The sequence below is a fragment of the Trachypithecus francoisi genome, unplaced genomic scaffold (genome assembly GCF_009764315.1).
Source record: "Trachypithecus francoisi isolate TF-2019V2 unplaced genomic scaffold, Tfra_2.0 Lachesis_group8, whole genome shotgun sequence".
Lineage (NCBI taxonomy): Eukaryota > Metazoa > Chordata > Mammalia > Primates > Cercopithecidae > Trachypithecus > Trachypithecus francoisi.
This window is the reverse complement of record NW_022681473.1, coordinates 84,850,204-84,867,799: the sequence shown is the minus strand read 5'-3', so window position 1 is coordinate 84,867,799 and position 17,596 is coordinate 84,850,204. Positions and strand designations below refer to the sequence as shown.

General features: G+C 45.8%; 1 protein-coding gene across 10 annotated transcripts in view; it reads right to left on the bottom strand.

Moving 5' to 3' along the window:
* Positions 1–875: 875 nt before the first annotated feature.
* Positions 876–17,596, bottom strand: part of AMOTL1 (angiomotin like 1) — a 193,076-nt gene continuing 176,355 nt past the window's right edge. For all 10 annotated transcript variants that reach the window (XM_033207040.1, XM_033207039.1, XM_033207042.1 and 7 more), the window contains 4 exons: positions 12,529–12,654; positions 11,112–11,338; positions 7,892–8,167; positions 876–6,805 (listed from right to left, as the gene is read on the bottom strand). In XM_033207040.1, the coding sequence (XP_033062931.1) occupies positions 6,699–6,805; positions 7,892–8,167; positions 11,112–11,338; positions 12,529–12,654 (736 nt within the window). In that variant the 3' untranslated portion in view covers positions 876–6,698. The remainder of the gene's footprint in view (positions 6,806–7,891; positions 8,168–11,111; positions 11,339–12,528; positions 12,655–17,596) is intronic.

The following is a 17,596-nucleotide window of genomic DNA, read 5'->3' as shown; positions in this document are numbered from 1 at the left end:
ATCCCCGCCCTGCTATCTTTTGCACATTACTTTCCTAAGGTTGTTTGAGTTTCAGTCTCCTGGGGTTTAAAGTGGGGATGAGGTTGTTGTGTGACTGAAGAAGATAATGCATATAAATCACACCGATGATTACTGGGGGGCTAGAGATGCGTTCTTCACGCTCCCCCAGAGCTCACATCAAGGAAGCTTTCCCTATGCTAGGGCTGGGGGTGGGTGACGAGGAGAGAGGCTTCCACTGAAAAGGCATGACCACAGAATAAACAGCAGGCACCACCCTCTCTTAAACACAGTGATCCCGGGGAGGGGCCTTCATGTGAATATTCTCAGGAGTCTTACTCTGTTCTGCTTCAGTCCCCGAGGCTCCTGGCCTGAATTTCACCCACTTACCATGTGACTCCTTTCCACCAAAGTCCCGTTTTTTTCTCCTGTGACCCCAAGACGCCAACATAACAGCTCCCATCTCCCATTTCCACCCTCGGGCTCAGAGACATGGCTGACTCCAGGCTGCCCGGGTGAATTCCTGAGACAGAGCCAGTTTACAGTGATCATTTGCAGGCTCTGAATTGAGGAACCCCAAAAGTGGACACTCACACGTGATCAAAGTGGACAACCAGGCCCACAGTCACCCTGCATTTCCTTTCTCCTTATTTGTCTGGAGGAGCCGGGAGTGGGCAGACTGCAAGCTGCGGTGGTCTGGATGATTCATTTCCTCCTCAGAGTCAAGAGCTGTGTGTTGGTGTCAGCGTGAGGCCCACAAGCGGGAGGCGAGGGCCTCTGAAGCAAAACACTAAGTGGATTACAACGAAATGAAACATTTATTGAGCACCAGTTTATAAGTTCTTTAAGGAAGAAAAGAGCAAGCGAGAGGGAAGAGCCATTTTGCCATTTCATCCATTTATTATGTACAATATTAAGGCACAAGTTTAAGCAGCAAAGAGGAAAATCTTTGGCTGACCAACAGCATCAATATTTGCTGTGGGGGACAGGCAGTGTTCTTGGACTCCCCACACTGGTACACAGACCCATCTGGCTGTACGGCCACGTACACCACCCCTTAACACAGATTGGCAAAACGAAGATGCCAAACGTTACAGCCAGATACCAGAGTCTGCTGGGAAGAGCCCGGCACGAGCACGGCACACTGCCACCAAGCACAGCGACACACACACACAGAGCAGGTGGGAGGGCAGCGGCACTGGGACGGCTGAAATCTGTGCCCACGCTTGCCCTTGTTTCACAGAATTTTACACAATTCTGTAAGTGCTCATGGAGGAGGAGTCTCCCTGTTCCTCCTCAAAAGGAAAAAAAAAACCTAAACTTTGATTCAAATAAAACCAATGTGGATATATTTGCTTACATTCTGTTTTGTAATAAATACTTACAGGTGTCTCTATGTGAACAGACTCCTAGGCACAATCACATGTAAACACAACACCGGCATCCAGACTTTGGGAGCTGATATAAGAAAATGCCGTATATGTACTTCAATATAGAGGGAGCAGTATTCTAATTCTGTCAAGAAGCAAAGTTTCATGACAAAGAAACACCCCAGTCACATCGTAACATGACAATAACATGCACTAAAGTAAACACAGTTTTACAGAATACCTACCAGATGTTTATATGAATGATTATGCACTTACGTCTGTAGTGTATGCAGAGATGTGAACACATAGGAGGCATGGCAAGAGAACTGATTTTTAAAAATCGGTGTGCTAATGAGGACAGTCCTCCCTTGAAGTGGACACTTTGAGAGGCTCTGAGTCTAAAAACTCATTCCAAGAAATTTCTTAGGGATTTTTTTAAGAGACAAAAATGGTGTAACTTACCTTAATTGCCATCTTTATTCATCCAACTGTGTTATCAAGTACTTGAGATTATTTCCAGAACTTAAATCCATCCTCAAAGGAGGAGGATTTCTAATCTCTAAGGGGAAGCCAAAGGAACATTACAAGCCCTGAAGGCCATTCTGGTAGAAGAGTTCCCAAGATCTTTTTACTTGGCAGCACTACAGTCAATCAGCACATAGTCTCCCAAAAGACACCTTTTAAGGAGGGTGGGGTGAGATGAAACACTTTGATCTTCTGTATGTTAAGAAAAGAAATTCCCACAAATAACCCTATAGTCATACCTCATATGTATGCACTCACTTATACACATGTCTTTATATATCATTAAATTACTAAGTGAGAAAAAGGTATACTACTTAAGAGAAAGAGGAAAAATTGCTCGTTTGTTCCAGGAGAAATTCACTTACTGAAATGCTAACTTTTGCATTTCCCAGCCGACCAATTTCTGGTAACTTCTTAATTACTTTGCCTATCTCCCATGGAGCCACAAGTCAGAGGCAAACTCATTAAACAATCGTCACATCTAATGAAGACATTTTAAACACTTTAATTACTTAAACAACAAGAAAAGAAACATTTACAAAGCATATACCAAGGCTCTCTCAGGTTTTAGGATGTGGAGAAGCCAGTGGTAGGCTGGATACTCTCTGGCTACTTAAAGCCTTACCCATTTAAGAACATTTGTGGGATCCCACTGACCATGGCCATGGTACTCCTTTGCTTAAAAGGAGTGCAAGATCATTCAGGGAACACAGAGAAGCATGCTCCACTTACTCCAGTGTGGACACGGGGCAATACTCTGGTTTTGAAAAACACATCTCTGCTCAGCATAACTCCCTGCAGTGAAAACATGAGCCCCCTGCCTCGAAAGCTCTGAATGCCCCAATCTATTATCCACTGCTTCTTAGGTCCCCAGCCTCACCTGAGGTCTGTTTCCCTAAGTCTCTGGGACTCAGGCCAGTGGGGAGGAAGAATTTCCCACTCTCTCAGCACCTGGCATGAAGGTGCTACAGGCACCGCATCATGAGGGTGCACACCCAGGTGAGAACAAACAAGAGGAATGACTGGCTGCTCTGCACGGGGTATTCTGAGCACCTCCTTCCTGAAGCACTGGCTTCTGTGTTCCAGGTTCAGAACTAATTTGGTGCAACTGTTTTGGTATCCATGCAAGCCTTGTGGAGTCAAACTCATACATGAGTGCCAAGGAGCAACCCCAGAGGACTGCACCCAGAAGAGCTCCCATTGCCTACTCTCCCAACCAAAGCCTGAGGGCGGCCAAGGCAGCCCTGCCCTGCGTGCATGGTTAGAACATGCTGAACTCCACAGTGCCACTGGCTGCCAGCCTCTGGGAGGCAGAGAAAATGCTGAGAGAAGAAAATGCTAAGAAAGGGTTCTGCACATGCTTTGAAAGTTTTGGAAAATAATGTGTTTTTCCTGGCAGCAGAGCTATACGGACCTGCAGACAGGAACAGTTCTTAGCTACAGAGGCATCTACTTAGTGAAACTCTGGCATCAGAGACCTGACTCCAGCTTCTCCAATTCCATATAATCTCCTGGCAGCACACAGAAACTGCCAGACAACACAGTCAAGGGTGAAGCAGAACAATGCTGGAATACCTTCCTGTGAAGCCAGAGCCTCTCCCCTTCACCCTGAGACAGGACCCTCAAGTTCTATAATCAGGCTCCACTGGGAAAGTTTGAAGTCCAGGTCTCTGCAAAGTGCAGAAGTATTTTTTAGGTATAGTTTGGAGCTGTGCTTTTGGTGGAACACAATAATTTCCATCTATGCCTGGCATTTATAGGCGATTCTAGGAGTTCTGGGCTTAGTCCTATTTCTTAGGCTCTGAGATGTGTGATAGCTGTGTGTGTGTGCACCCACGTAGGTACGTGTGCACACGCACATCACAGACAGGGATAGAGACTGCCAAGATGCAGCGCCACATGTTAGAGGGCGTACAGCCACGGTCTATGCGCAGCGCCTCCAAATTTTGTTTTAAATCATCCTGGCCTCTCCTGGCTGTGAGATTTTAGGAAGGGACTTAACATCTTTCAGCCCATTTCCTCATCCGTGACATCAGAATAATAAACTCACCCCCTGTACTCCAGATGGGTGGAGGACTAATTAAAAGGTACTTGCCACACTGTTTGCATATAGTTGGTGCTAGAAAATATAGTTGCATTATTTTTCTGAAAATCTGTTTGAGATATTGTAAGCCGCCCAGAACTCAGAGCAGGTGCTCAGTATATGGCCGGACTTCAGGAAAGCTCTAATGATGAAAGTATTTAGTGCCCTGGCTTGGCAGGAAAGTTCCCACAGAAGGCAGCATTTTAAAGCTATAGATCTCTTTCTTAAGGAAGAGTCTTAGTAGGTTAAGAGAAAAAACATGTTGTCAAAGTCCACGATACAACGCAGTTGAAGCCCTGAAACATGGCCATGTGCCCATTTGTATTCTGACACTGAAAACACTCGGCAGCTCAGGCGGACCTTGAAAAGCAAGCAAGTCTGACACCTGACTAGGGTAATGAGGTGTCTGGGGCATGAAGACCAGGCTTCGGGAGAAACGGCTGGGTCTCTCACTCTAACCTATGTCTAAGGGAGGCAGCCCAAGTTTGGGGTGGCCTAGACCTGATGGTAGGGGCTGGCAGAGCTGACATACCTTCCTGTCTCTAGACATTTTACTTTCTGGTCCATCCCCAACATAAACTGGGGTCAAAATGTCCTTAAGAGAGTTAGTTGCCATCTCCTAACCTCATCTGCCATGAAATGTGGTGGGAACAGATTAGGAAGGGATCTCTATGCCCTACCCCCACCCATGTCCATCCTCAATCCTTTCCCCCATGGATGAGGCCTCCTGTGCCCTCTTCCCACACGCTAGGACATGGGGCGAGCTCCTCAGTTTTCCCATCTGCACAACATGTACTCCGATGCTCAGTGTGAGACTAGAGGAGGTGATGAGCAAGTGGCACAATGTGCAGTGCCTATGGCAAAGCAGAGCTCCAGAGGGCCAGTTCCCACTCCTCTGTCATATTGGGTGGCACAGAGGCTGGCCAAAGCCACTAATTTCTTCCCTCCCCTCTCCAGCCTACACCTCTTTTCTTCCTTCTATCACCTCAATTTGGGGAGGCTATAACTTCACCAGGGTTACACACCCAAGACCAGTCCTAAAATAATAAGCTACCCGAGCAATGTTTCCTGAGTAGCACTGTCTTGAGTGTTTCATTTAGAAGGTACTTGGAAAAGGTACCCCCCTTTCTTTCTTCCTCTAAGCAAGCATGAGGAAAGGGAACTGGGAAAACACCAATCCAGCTGACCTAGAGGGACAAAAACATCAGGACCCTGTAGGAGCATCTCTCTCATGGCCTGATGAGCTTCTCCTCTTTTCTAATCCAGCATCTCCTAGATTTGTAAAGGAAGCCAGTGTCAGAAGAATTGAATATGCAATGTCACAGCAGAGGTCTAAGGGACCTGCCACCTAACACACGCCTGCCTCTTTTCCATGGCACTTCTGTCTCACTTTGAATAAACTGCTTCAAAACTGAAATCCTGAAAAACCTGACAACACTGTCCATACACTGGCCTGGTAGGTTACAAAAGAAGTTCACAAGAGGCAAGCTAGTGCCATGGAGGTCTGGGTGCTGATCGAGAGCAAGCAGAGGCGTGCGCAGGGGTGGAAAGAGTGTGAATATGCTCATGAGCCTCAATACAAGAAGGTATATGGGAGCTGGTGGGATTCTGGAAACCACTGAGACAACTGTCTGTAAATTGTCATCTGTTTCCTGGAGTGCTGTCCTAAGTCTTCCCTAACAGAGCAACGGAGTTTGGAAATGTCAAGCTCCTTGCAAGAGAGCTGATGTGAGAGACAAAAAAGCAAGTGCCACGATCTTAATGCAGGATGTCACAGGGACCCATGGAATCTCCTGCCTCCTCAAAGCTTGCTTAGTTCACAGTCAGAATGAGGTTCACAGCTGCAACCCAGCTATGCAAAGGTGAAGCAGCCAGGAAGTGGCACATGGCTTTGTCCTACTGGTCACTATCAAACAAGCAGGAATGATGATGGTTCAGGTACTGCTCTCATAAATCCCATACCTAAGGAATTCTGCTGTCTTATTAAAAAGAAAAACAAATGAAGGAACAACAAAAAATTAAAGACCGTAAAGCAGAGACAGAGATGAACTCAGAAGTTAGGATGGATGAGGACTGAGATCATAATCCATCCTGCTTAGAAAATACTGCAGAATTCAGAAAAGTTAAGAAGCCCAATCATCTCTTGAAAATCCAAACCAAACAGGTAATTAGGTGAAGACCAGCTTTCATATCCCTCTCGCCCTCGATGCTTCTCACTGCCACACTCACACACACGGGACACCCCAAGGTTGGCACAAGTCACACCGCATTATGCCAAGACAGGCTCTCAAGATTTCTTGGAGGCTCTTCTTAAACCAAACATGCTAAGAGGCAAGGAGAATGGGGGTATTCCAAGGAGGATCCACATTTGGGTTTATCTGTTTATAATCAGAGAATGGGGATACACAGGCCCTCCTCAAGAGATACATTTTCTGTACAATGAAAAATTCAATTTCCTATTTCTTAACTTTGTTTGCAAACCTACACGCCTCTTCTCCCTTCCACCATGTGTAATAAAATCCATCGCATTCTCTTCTATCTTCAGTCATGTAGGTCTCCTGTTTTTGTGTTTAACATTTATAAAATGTGTTCTTGTGAGTCTGAAATCTTTATCAGTTCAAATCATTCCTGATTTCCCACTACAACCTTCTAGGTCTTCCTTCTTTCTCTGCCACTTTCCTTATTTGTCAATGCTCCGTTCTGAAATTCCACAGGGATGGCAGTTAGATGAGGACTTCCATCATCTCTCCATCGGGGAACTCAGGCTTGTGCAGCAAGCTGCTGACCCGGCCTCTGTGGTCAGGCGACTTCCCATGGCCAGGAGAGTTCTCTGCCAAATAGAGGGGAGACATCAGCTGCCTATTCCTCAGGAGGGGCACAGGCTTTCCAGGCTCTCTAAAATGGACCCACGTCCAATACCACTGCATACCCAGGATTCCCACCACAGTGCATGTGAGATGATCCAGCCCACAGTGGGAACACACAAAATGACTGGGCCAGGATTCAGACACAAATACAAACCAGGATGGTGATGGCAGAGGATTCAGAGGGTGAGGATGATAGTGGGACTCTGTACAGGGGCCCCTCACACCCTCTACTCAAAACTATCAGGCGCATATTCTGAGCCAGGCACTTTTTACATGTTCTCTGGCTTACTTGGAAAAGAATTACATCTTTAAAAAGTGACAACAGTGTATTTACTTGTCTACTTTGAAAAGTGAAAATAACCCCCTTGGAGGAAACAGTTAACTTAGGCCCCACAGAGGCTGCACCTCCTCAAAAGAATTCCTGAAAAGGGAGGTCCCCATGACCATGATTAGCACAAGGCCAGGTTTATTCTTAACCAGGACACTTCGGGACTCACTGCAAAGCTCACCTCTCCCAAGCTGTCTTCCCTTAGATATTTTAAGCAGCTCGTTAGTCCTGGCCCAAGTGCTGTGCCACAAGTTAACCGACTCTGGTCAATCTACCTTCTCCTTCCATCACGACGTCCTCCACTGAGGCCAAAATCCCTGGCAAGTCAGAGCCCTGAAGGCAACAGTGAACTTGTGCCTTTGATGTCCCTGGTACCTAATTCTGGCTCCCAAACATACTAGAGGGCATTCAGTCCCTCAGAGGGTCTGCTGTCACTCCTTCCGGGGAAGGGTTAATTAAAAAGCATGCACTGCCAGGGTAGTCTCGAGCTCTGCACTCATTTCAAATAGTAATAAACTAGATGTGTCTAGATGCATATTTATTCCCATAATAAGAAAGGGCACACATATCCTAAGTGCATTAGGATAGCCACACTCATAAATATCCCCATAGAGTAAGGGCTAATGGGTGCTCCTGCTTCCTCTCTAGCTCAATGACAGATTCTCTTAGGCCAGACAGTTCCACAGTTTTCAGGGGCATCAAGGTGGGGTAGCGCACATACCCAGTTTCTCTGCGGTCCCTTTGGCCGCTGGGGGTTTCAGGACAGGGCTGTGAGCAGGGGTCGCGCTCAGCCGGCCGCGGCTGGGGAGGGAGGCCATGCTGGGCCAGAAGAGCTCGGCACTCTTGTCGGTCTGTGTGCTGCTGTCCTTGCTGCCCGTCTTGGCGTGGGCACTGCTGGCTGCCGTCGTGGAGGCTGTGGAGGACAGTGCTGAGGTGGGTGGGGGTGGCAGCAGTGGGGCAGAGGCATGTTCATGGTGCTCCTTCCCCAGCAGCAATCCTGAGGGAAGAGAACAGATTTTTCAACGACATTCTTTTTTTTTTCCTTTTTTTTTTTTTTTTTAAATCTAGTCTTGGAGGTCTGTTCCTTGTTGACTGATGACTGCCTCATTCATTCATTGATTCATTCCCCAAGCATTTAATAAACACTTATTACAAGCCCGATAAAATAACAAACACTGAGAGAATAAAAAATGAAAGACCTAGTCCCCTTCCTAAAAAATTGTAGGTTTTTTTTTTTTTTTTTTTGGAGTGGAGAAGTAGTTGTCAAGTAAACTGATTATAATTTAATATATAAACTGTAGGATAAAATTAATCACAGGGTGGTATGGACGAACAGAGAAGTGCCTAACAGCCAGCAGGAGGGATAGGGAGGTTCCTGCAAGGCTTTGTAGAGACCATGCTTGCTGTCCCCAGTGTGGCCCAGAAGGGCTGGCCTGAAGCGTGGCAGTGTGCTTAAGAAAAACTACAAGGCTTCCCCGGTCCTAGACATGTTCCCATTGGCTTGCTGCACTTCTGAATAGTTCACAATTCCACCCTACTCCTCGTAATGGATGGATGGTCCCCTACAGGCTTGGGTTCAAAGATAAACATGCTACCTGCACATTTCTGCAGTGGAACTGTAGCCTCCCAGAAGCAGAAAGCCAGCCTCCTAGGAAAGGCCACTTAGCCCTCTCCTTATCCACTTCCCCAAGAGGAGTGAGGCTGGGGTGGGGAAGAGGAGATGCTGGCTATGGAAATGGGAGGCGTGGTGTACACAGGTGTCCATTTTCCTCAGAGCCTTCCTGGAAAGCTGGGCGGGAGGATAACTTTTTATTTTTAAATACAGCACACCTGCAGGAAAGTGCCAGCACCCTAGGACGCTAGCCTATAGAAAATGCAGTAAGCACAATCAAGTATTTGTCCTCTTATCTGGTTAGATAGCCAGCAATTCATAAAGTCTCCTCGCCAGGGCTGTTTTAAGGTGCCCATTCAGAACTCAGGGCAGTTCAGTTTGTCGAGAGCAGTGCTTTTCAAAATGCAATGTGCATACCAATGACTTGGCTATATCATTAAAAGCAAGACTTGCTCCAGCAGGCAGGGCCTGGGATTCTGTATTTCTAAGAAGCTCCCCGATGGTGACGGTGCCGCTGGCCCACAGACCATGCTGAGCAGCAAAGGCCTTCACCTGTGTTTCCACATCACCTCACTTCACACTGCACGTCATTCCTGCGAGGCAGGCCTTATCCTGTCTTACAGAGAAGGAAATGGAAGCTCAGAAAAACTAACATCTCACAGCTAAGAAGCAGCAGAAATGGGACTCAAACCCAGCTGTGCCTGATTTGGAGTCCAACCTACGTTCTTTCCACTTCATCGCCCAGCCTGTGGAAACTCCAGAGTCTGCAGGATGTCCTCGTAGGGAGTGACAGGCTGAGTAAGTCACTAGCCAGCCATAGCTCCTGGGAGCCCCTGAGCAATTGGGAAGGTATATGCTGTCACCTCCACCTCCTTCCAGAGTCCATCACGCAAGCAATGGTGACAACATGTGGGGAACTGCACAGTCACCTATGAACCTGCCTCAGCCCCTCGGAGAGTCCCTCCCTGTGTTTGTGACACATGGACACCAATGACAACAACGAGAAGGAATATCAATGCAGGAAACACAGGAGCTCTTCCTTCAGACAAGTCCTCCCTGTGTTTGTGACACATGGACACCAATGACAACAACGAGAAGGAATATCAATGCAGGAAACACAGGAGCTCTTCCTTCAGACAAGTCCTCCGGCTCCCAGGCCTGGTTTAGACATGCCAGGTCCTAGGGGATACAGGCACAGACACCAGAGATGCCTGCCTGGCTGCATGTCACAAACAGGGGACTCCCAGGGAGGTTTCTACCAGAGCTGAGCAAATTTTCAAACTCCTTGACCAGGCCTGTCTCAGCATTGCCTCCCGGCTCTCTTGCTGGGCTGGGAGCTAAATGTCCTTGGGACAGTCTTTGATGATCTCAGCTGCTGTACACACGTCTTCTTTGAAGTGTATTTCCTTTGGGGGCGGGGGCTGCTGAAGCTACCAGTGGAGGAACTTCAAACAGAGATTCTGGCTGGGAGCCTTTGATCCCCCCAACTCTGTCGGGTTCATATGGAAGCTCTTATCCCCTCTGGCCCAGAGCAGCCAGTCTCCTCTGGGGTCCTATGCTGAGGACAACTGGCTCTCAGCTGCACAGAGAAACGAAAACATGATCTGATGTGGGGAAATGCATCAAAGAAGGGCCAGACCCCTGGAGAGGCCAGAGTGCAGGGAAAGGGTGTGGAGGACCTGTGTATGGGCACACTGCCTGCTTCCCCCCCAGCTTGGCTAGCCCAGCCAGCCAACAAGCCCACCTGCCCCCAGGAAACCTACTCCTGGCTAAGACCACACTTAGAGAATGTTCCTCAAAATTCTGCCCATGCAACAACAATACAGCAAAAACTTACCACCCCCACCTTATGCGAGAGAGCACTTCTTCCAATGTCCTCTCCCCATTATCCTATTCTTCCCTCCCATGCCCCATGGGGTAAAGCAGGCAGACACTGTCCTCCCTTTCTAGACATGGAAGCAGAGGTGGAGCCGTCATACAACTGGTCTAGAGCACAGCCAAGTTCAGAGGCGTGATGTCTCTAGGTTTTTCCATGAGAGTCTTTTGTGTTACAAGGGTCACCTCAACTTATAACAATAATAGATAATTATGATCTGAGTCAACCCATGGCTAAGCTACTCCAGTGGTGCAGTCTTTAGAATTTACACAGTGCTTCCACATATCTCACTGAATTTCTATAACTGAAGTATGATTGATTTCCCTCCCCACTTCACAGATGAGTAAACTGAGACCAGGAACTATTCAGGGACATTTCCATGTCCCATGAGTGGCAGAGAAGCTGTCTGATCTTGCTTTTCCAATCATGGCCTGACAGAGGTGTGGGGCCCACCTATGCTCCCCTTCCAGGTCTTCTCTTCCTTCTTTTCCTCGGCCAGCTGGCTGCTGGTAAGAGAGGTCTGGCGAGAGTGTGTCCCAGTAGCTGCTGCTATGGATGGAACGGAGCGGGCAGGACGTAGGCTGGAGGAGTCTGTCTTCCCGGCGTCTTTACGTGATCGCTGCTGCAGGACCTTAATCATAGCATCTTTCTCTATGATTTTGGCATGGAGATTTTTAATACTGTAAAACAAAACAAAACAGTCTTCATAAAAAGCCACCTGGCTAGAAAAACTTGAAACATTTATCTCAGGCTGTCCCAAGGACTTTAATTGTAATTTAGGGATAGAGGATGAAGCACAGTACGAGTCTTCAAATGTTGATAATCTCCAGATTGTTAAGACAGGTCTTTGGTCATAGGCCAAAGTCCCAAGAGTGGCAGAGAAGCTGTCTGATCTTGCTTTTCCAATCATGCCCTGACAGAGGTGTGGGGCCCACCTATGCTCCCCTTCCAGGTCTTCTCTTCCTTCTTTTCCTCGGCCACCCTTCTCTGGCACCTTGGGAGACTGGGACTTCAGGGCGGTACAGTTAGAATGGCCACATTCCTGGACCGAAGTGGGCTGGGGACCATATTTAGAGGGTCTAGCACTGGCGGCAGGGGCTGGGGGTAGGTAGGGGATAGGGAAGCATAAAAACTCTAAAGCCTCAAACACAGTGAGCTTTCAACTAAAGTCAATTTCTCTATTTTCTAAGAAAAAAGAACCAAGATGAACAGGTTCTCTGGTAGAAGATGGTTTTTCTGGAAGAATGCTGAGTTATTTTTACAACTTTGATAGTAACTCACTGAGCCTGTCTATCAATGGCTCAACTACTCAGCCCTATTTTCACATCTGCAAAATAAGAGGTCTAGGGCTCCCAGGGTTCCACCAGCCCTCAGGTAGTGAAGTGGGACAGGCTAATTTTATTATGTCAAAATGTCTGCTGGAAATTTTGTATAGCCCATCAGAAGAGTGCATTAGCTAAATATGTTCTTTATTTTGGACTGGAATATATAAATTCTGGCTCAAAAACTCTGAACCTTTGGAATATAATGTTTCCCCTTTTCAGCTCATAATGTCACAGACACCAAGAAATAACACAGACATCTAAATTCTTCTGTCACTAGACTCAGCCTACATCTTAAAACCTGCAGGTGACATGCAATTTCCCCCAGAGAACTCTGGCACCAGACCCATTGCTGAGTGGAACCACGTGCTTAGGTTGGAACCTTTTCCTTCTCTCCATGGCACAGCATGGGGGAGGAGAGTTTTTGGAGACCTCATGTTCACAGCCTTTCAGAACATGACAGAGAAGCAATCTGTTCTGGAAGGCCTGGGGTGTGAATGCAAACATGGGCTGGCGGGTCCCACGCGCTACACATAGCCGTCCCTTACGTGTATTCCATGTCCTGACACCTTCTGTTGGCCTGCACCACCTCCTCCTCCTCTTGCCAGATGTGGGCCTCCAGAGAGCTCTCTCCGTAGCTGCCATTCCGTGAGTGGTTGATGATCGTGGTGTCCCTGGCAACACAAGGATATGCGTTTGATCACGGGAAACCTTCTTGCTTTGTCTCAATGCAAACAGACACAGAACGGAGAGGCTGGTGTTCATGCTGGAACAGAGATCAGCTCTGCATCTCCCACTGGCCCATGAAGGCCTTCCCTCCCAACTTCCCCAGCTCAGTTATCAATCTCATCTGATGCCCATACAGAGAAAGGTGTAAATGCTTATGGAGAGGTGACCACAGGGTGCTGTGCTAAAACTCCACAAATTCCTTCACCCACTTTTTCTCTCCTGAATTCTGTCCAATTCTCTTCCTAAACTAGATAGAATTAAGCAGTATCTAAGGAAAACAGAAAAATTCAAAAATCAAGTCCCCTCTGCCCTGTGACTACATTATGTATTTAACTACATGGCATGTTATGAATACGTAAAATGGGCACCTAGAGATTTAATCTACTAACATATGGACACTATTATTATTATTATTATTATATTTGTTGGTATTTCCATGGTTGTACTTTTTCATGCTTGTCCTATACCTCACCTTTCCAATCAGAGTTTAGGTTTTATTTCTGTTTATCACCCATATAGCATAGAATGCCTACTTCAGTATTTTACAGTAAAATGGGGGCTCAGTAAATACTTAAAACTGAGACTGGTCCTCTCAGAGAGTGAGGCTCCAAGCTGAAGTCTTTGTTCATGTTGTATTCTGTCTCACTTCTTATTTTATGGGCCCTGCCTGGGATGCAGGTCAGGACAAGGTAATAGGCATCCCAGGGCCCAGGGCAGAAAGATGAAGGCAGACACTGTCCTTGACAAGTTCAGGTGAGGTGGGTGCAGTGAGGGCAAGGGCAGACACAAGTAAATTAAGAAGTAATTTCACTGCAAGCATCTGTCTGACTATAAACAACCAGTCACAGATAATTATTCCTGCCACTGGTTTTTACAATTGCTGCTAACAATGATTAGTAAAAATAAGATCACTGCGTCATCTAAGTGATATATCTCAAGATGAAAGGCACAATAATGGCTCTGACTACATGAGTACTTAATTAGTAAGACATAATGTAGCCAAGTATTTCACATCTTTTAAACTTCATATTCCAATGTACAATCATACTGAAAAACTTTTTTTTTTTTTTTTTTTTGAGGTGGAGTTTCATTCTTGTTGCCCAGACTGGAGTGCAGTGGCACGATCTCAGCTCACTGCAACCTCCGCCTCCTGAGTTCAAGCAATTCTCCTGTTTCAGTCGTCCAAGTAGCTGGGATTACAGACATGCGTCACCACATCTGGCTAATTTTGTATTTTTAGTAGAGACGGGGTTTCACCATGTTGGTCAGGCTGGTCTCGAACTCCTGACCTCAAGTGATTCAACTGCCTTGGCTTACCAGAGTGCTGGGATTACAGATGTGAGCCACCGTGACTGGCCTGAAAACTTTAAAGCTTTTCTTTTTTTTTTTTTTTTACAGACTAGCCCAAAACAGAAAAATTGAGGCCCCTTTAATGACAACTATCAATATTAATGGGCATTAACTTCACACAGGGGCTGGGTAGGGCATGGTACACATGGTCTCTCATTTAGTTCTCCCAGCTTGTGCACGAGGTATTATTATCCTCAATTTCTAGATGAAGAAACCAGGGTGAGGTGACATTGCCAAGAATACTCAGTTAGTGAATAGTGAAAATTGATTCTAACGCAGGTATTTATGACTCCAAAGCCCACGCCCCTAACCATCACTCTATACTCCTGCAAGTTTCATATGTCTTTAAGAATAAGGTCTCAGCAAAGATGAGTAAAGATAAAAACAAACCAGAGGGCATATGTGAGAATGTGGCTCAGAAAAGTGCAAAGTGTCATTGAAAATACACTAAAGGCCAAGTAATGTAGAAAGCAAACAAAATGCTTTAAACATATTTGTAAAATTACAAATTCACACTATGGTGCACAAAATCATCAATATAGAAATTAGTGGCTAGAAACATTTTCAACAAATTTACTTTTGGAGACTTTACATGGAGCGGGAAACAAATCTAAAAATTCATGTTTACATTGCCAAGTAAGGATAGCAAACACAATTAGATAAAAGCAACTTAGACAGTAAACATATAAAACTCTGAAAGAAATATTACATTGCTTTGAAATTTTTAAAAATTTTCAAAACCTTCTGCACACATACAAGATAAGCTGACTCTCTAAAAATTCTGACCAACAGCATCAAGATGAGAAAACCAGTTGGTGTACATAAGTTATTTTCTTTGTTTAAAAATCACTGCTTATAAATATAAAGCATGCATCCATAGTTGAAAAGTCACAAAACTAACGGCTGGAAATAGTCATTTTTACCAATTTGTCTGTGGCCATTTAGTACCTAGTCAATAAGAGCTCAAAATGTGTACCTTTCTCAAAAACGCGTCATTTTCCTTTTTTCTCTTACTGAAAGGAAAAAAGCAACGCTGAAATGACAGAGGTTTTCTTTGAAAAGAACATTAAGATTGGGGCTAACTATCTGAGGTTCTCTGAACCTACTCCCCCACCCAGAAGGGGCAGTCTGAAATGGGGAGGGTAGTTGCTCACAGAATTATTAGATGCTTAATAAGTACGTGTAAAAGCAAAGAAGGCGGGGTGATGGGGATGGAAAGGGGCTCCCTCTACCCATCCAAGACTCCAAATAAGGCAGAGAAGGGGAACAGTGGGACTGGGTAAATCCCACAGAACTCCTGCTGTCTGGGGTAAGAGTAATTTCCCCTTGCACAAAGGATAAGAACAAGGCTGGGCCTAGAATCCTGTGAGTGGGTGATTGTGATTGGGTCTGTGGTTCTACTCGCCCCCCACCCTCCCTCCTCTGCCCACTACAGGGTTTATGCTTTGGACCCATTCATTACCCCACCCCTGATTTTTACTTTCTAGTCCCATTCATACTCTCAGGGCCCAGGATCCCAAACAGACATCTAACACAATAAACCCACAAATGTTGAAACAACAATGACACGTGGAAGCCCCTGTGTCATTCCTCCAAGGTCACACATTTACACTGCTACTGGGGCTTTAGTGTCCTCAGCCAGAGCAATGTGGTCAGGTTCCCTGCTCTCATCATTTATATTTCACATGTGATGTAAGTGACACTCAGAAGGGCTTGTCCTGGATCACACACGCACAGTCAGGAAGGGAGGGAGAAGCCCTGAGCGCAGGTGTCCTGCCTCTCTGTGCAGCGTTCTTTCCATTACAATCACAGGGAGGAAGGAAACTCCCAGGGCAACCGCGCATAGCAGTGCACTAGACCACACATGTCTAAGAAGGCCAGGTCCCTTTGTGACTTTGTGATGACCTGTTCTCTTCCTCGGAATGAGAGAGGAAATTTAGTTATTAGCTTAGAAAACAAAAAGCTGAAAAAAAAAAACAAAACCATTTCAATTATGTAAAAATCAGCCAGTGTTTCAAAAGGCTTCCCTGTGTCCATCCATATACTGCAAGGGCTGAACTGGAGGCTGCGACTTCCCTCCAGCTCTCAACCCAGTACCCCGGAGCTTCACCGCACCGTCTCAAGTGTCTATCCCTAATCCCAAAGTCTCACTCTCATGGATACTGCAGGTTGCTTCCCGTCAAAGTGTAGACACACATAAACAACGTGGTAGCACAGAAAAATGATTCCCAAAGGGTCATTTTCCACATGGGTCTGTAGGTCTTTCTCTGTGCAAGTGTGCTGTGGCGCCCACTGCAGACACTAACGCCCGAATGGTGGCACTGCTTTCTCCAATTCCTGGAGCTAACATCTGAGCATACTACTGGGGATTCTCCCCTACTTCAGTAATGAGCCTGACAGCCAGTAAATAACTTCAAGAGTATCCCCTCTCCACCCCAACAGGCCTTCTCGTAGTCATTAAAAATATGGTAACCCATCCCAAGGCAATGTGGCTTTTACTCCTCTCTCGGTTCACGTCCTGTCATCCAAATAGCACCATAGCCCTTATTTATTAAGAAGTCCCATTTTCTGGACACTCCTTTGAAATTTGAGGATCCTTTCCACATAAATTGACCCTAAATTTTGATGAATTCCAAACAACTTTAAGTTAAATGCCCAATATAACTTATGGGCAGAAAGCAAACCGGGTGGCAGGCAGTGAGGGGCTGGACTGGTCCCCTGCACAGCCACCCACGTGTGCATAGCGACTATGCATGCAGCTGAGATCCAGTGGCCAAAGGCGAAGAGTGCCTTGCTCACTCTGACAACAGTATGTTTTAACAGAACATTTAGGAGCTTTTTTTTGTGAATTACTGCACACTTTGAGCTAGTTTATAAAGACAGAATAAGTTGTGCACCTACAAAAAGAAGTAAGGCAACTGAGGTAAAAACTGACAGTAGCAGAAAAGATTTTCAAACTAAATGAAATCAGTTTTCAAGCCAGGCAGATCTCCATTTGACACACGGCCCACCACCCACTACCAGTGTGATTAGGAGTCAACCATGGTACCTCTCTAAGCCTCATTTTCTTTGCTTGTAAAATGAAGATGATAATAATATACTTGCTCTCAGGGCTGCTATGAGGATTATCTATTCTTCTAGTTTGGCCCATGATATAAACCCAGCATTAAAAAGTGCCTTAAATATACTTTCACAACATCATTCTTGGTGATTGCACAGTATTCCACTGTGTGATGTACTTTAAATTATTAAATGAACCTCCTCTTGTCGAAATCTAGGCTGTGTTAAATGTATTGATATTTTCAACAACACTGAGATTAACTCTTTAGACATTCATCTTCAGGCACTTATATGATTTTTAAAAGATAAATGTCTAGAACTAGAATTGTGGACTCAAAGGGAAAATATATATTGCCAAATTACCCTCTAGAAATGTTATACCACTTTGCTCTCCAACTAGCACTATAACCACTTAAAAATAATTTTTAGCTGGCCTCACTCCCTAGGATGGGTCTTGGGCCTCTCTGGATAGCCTGT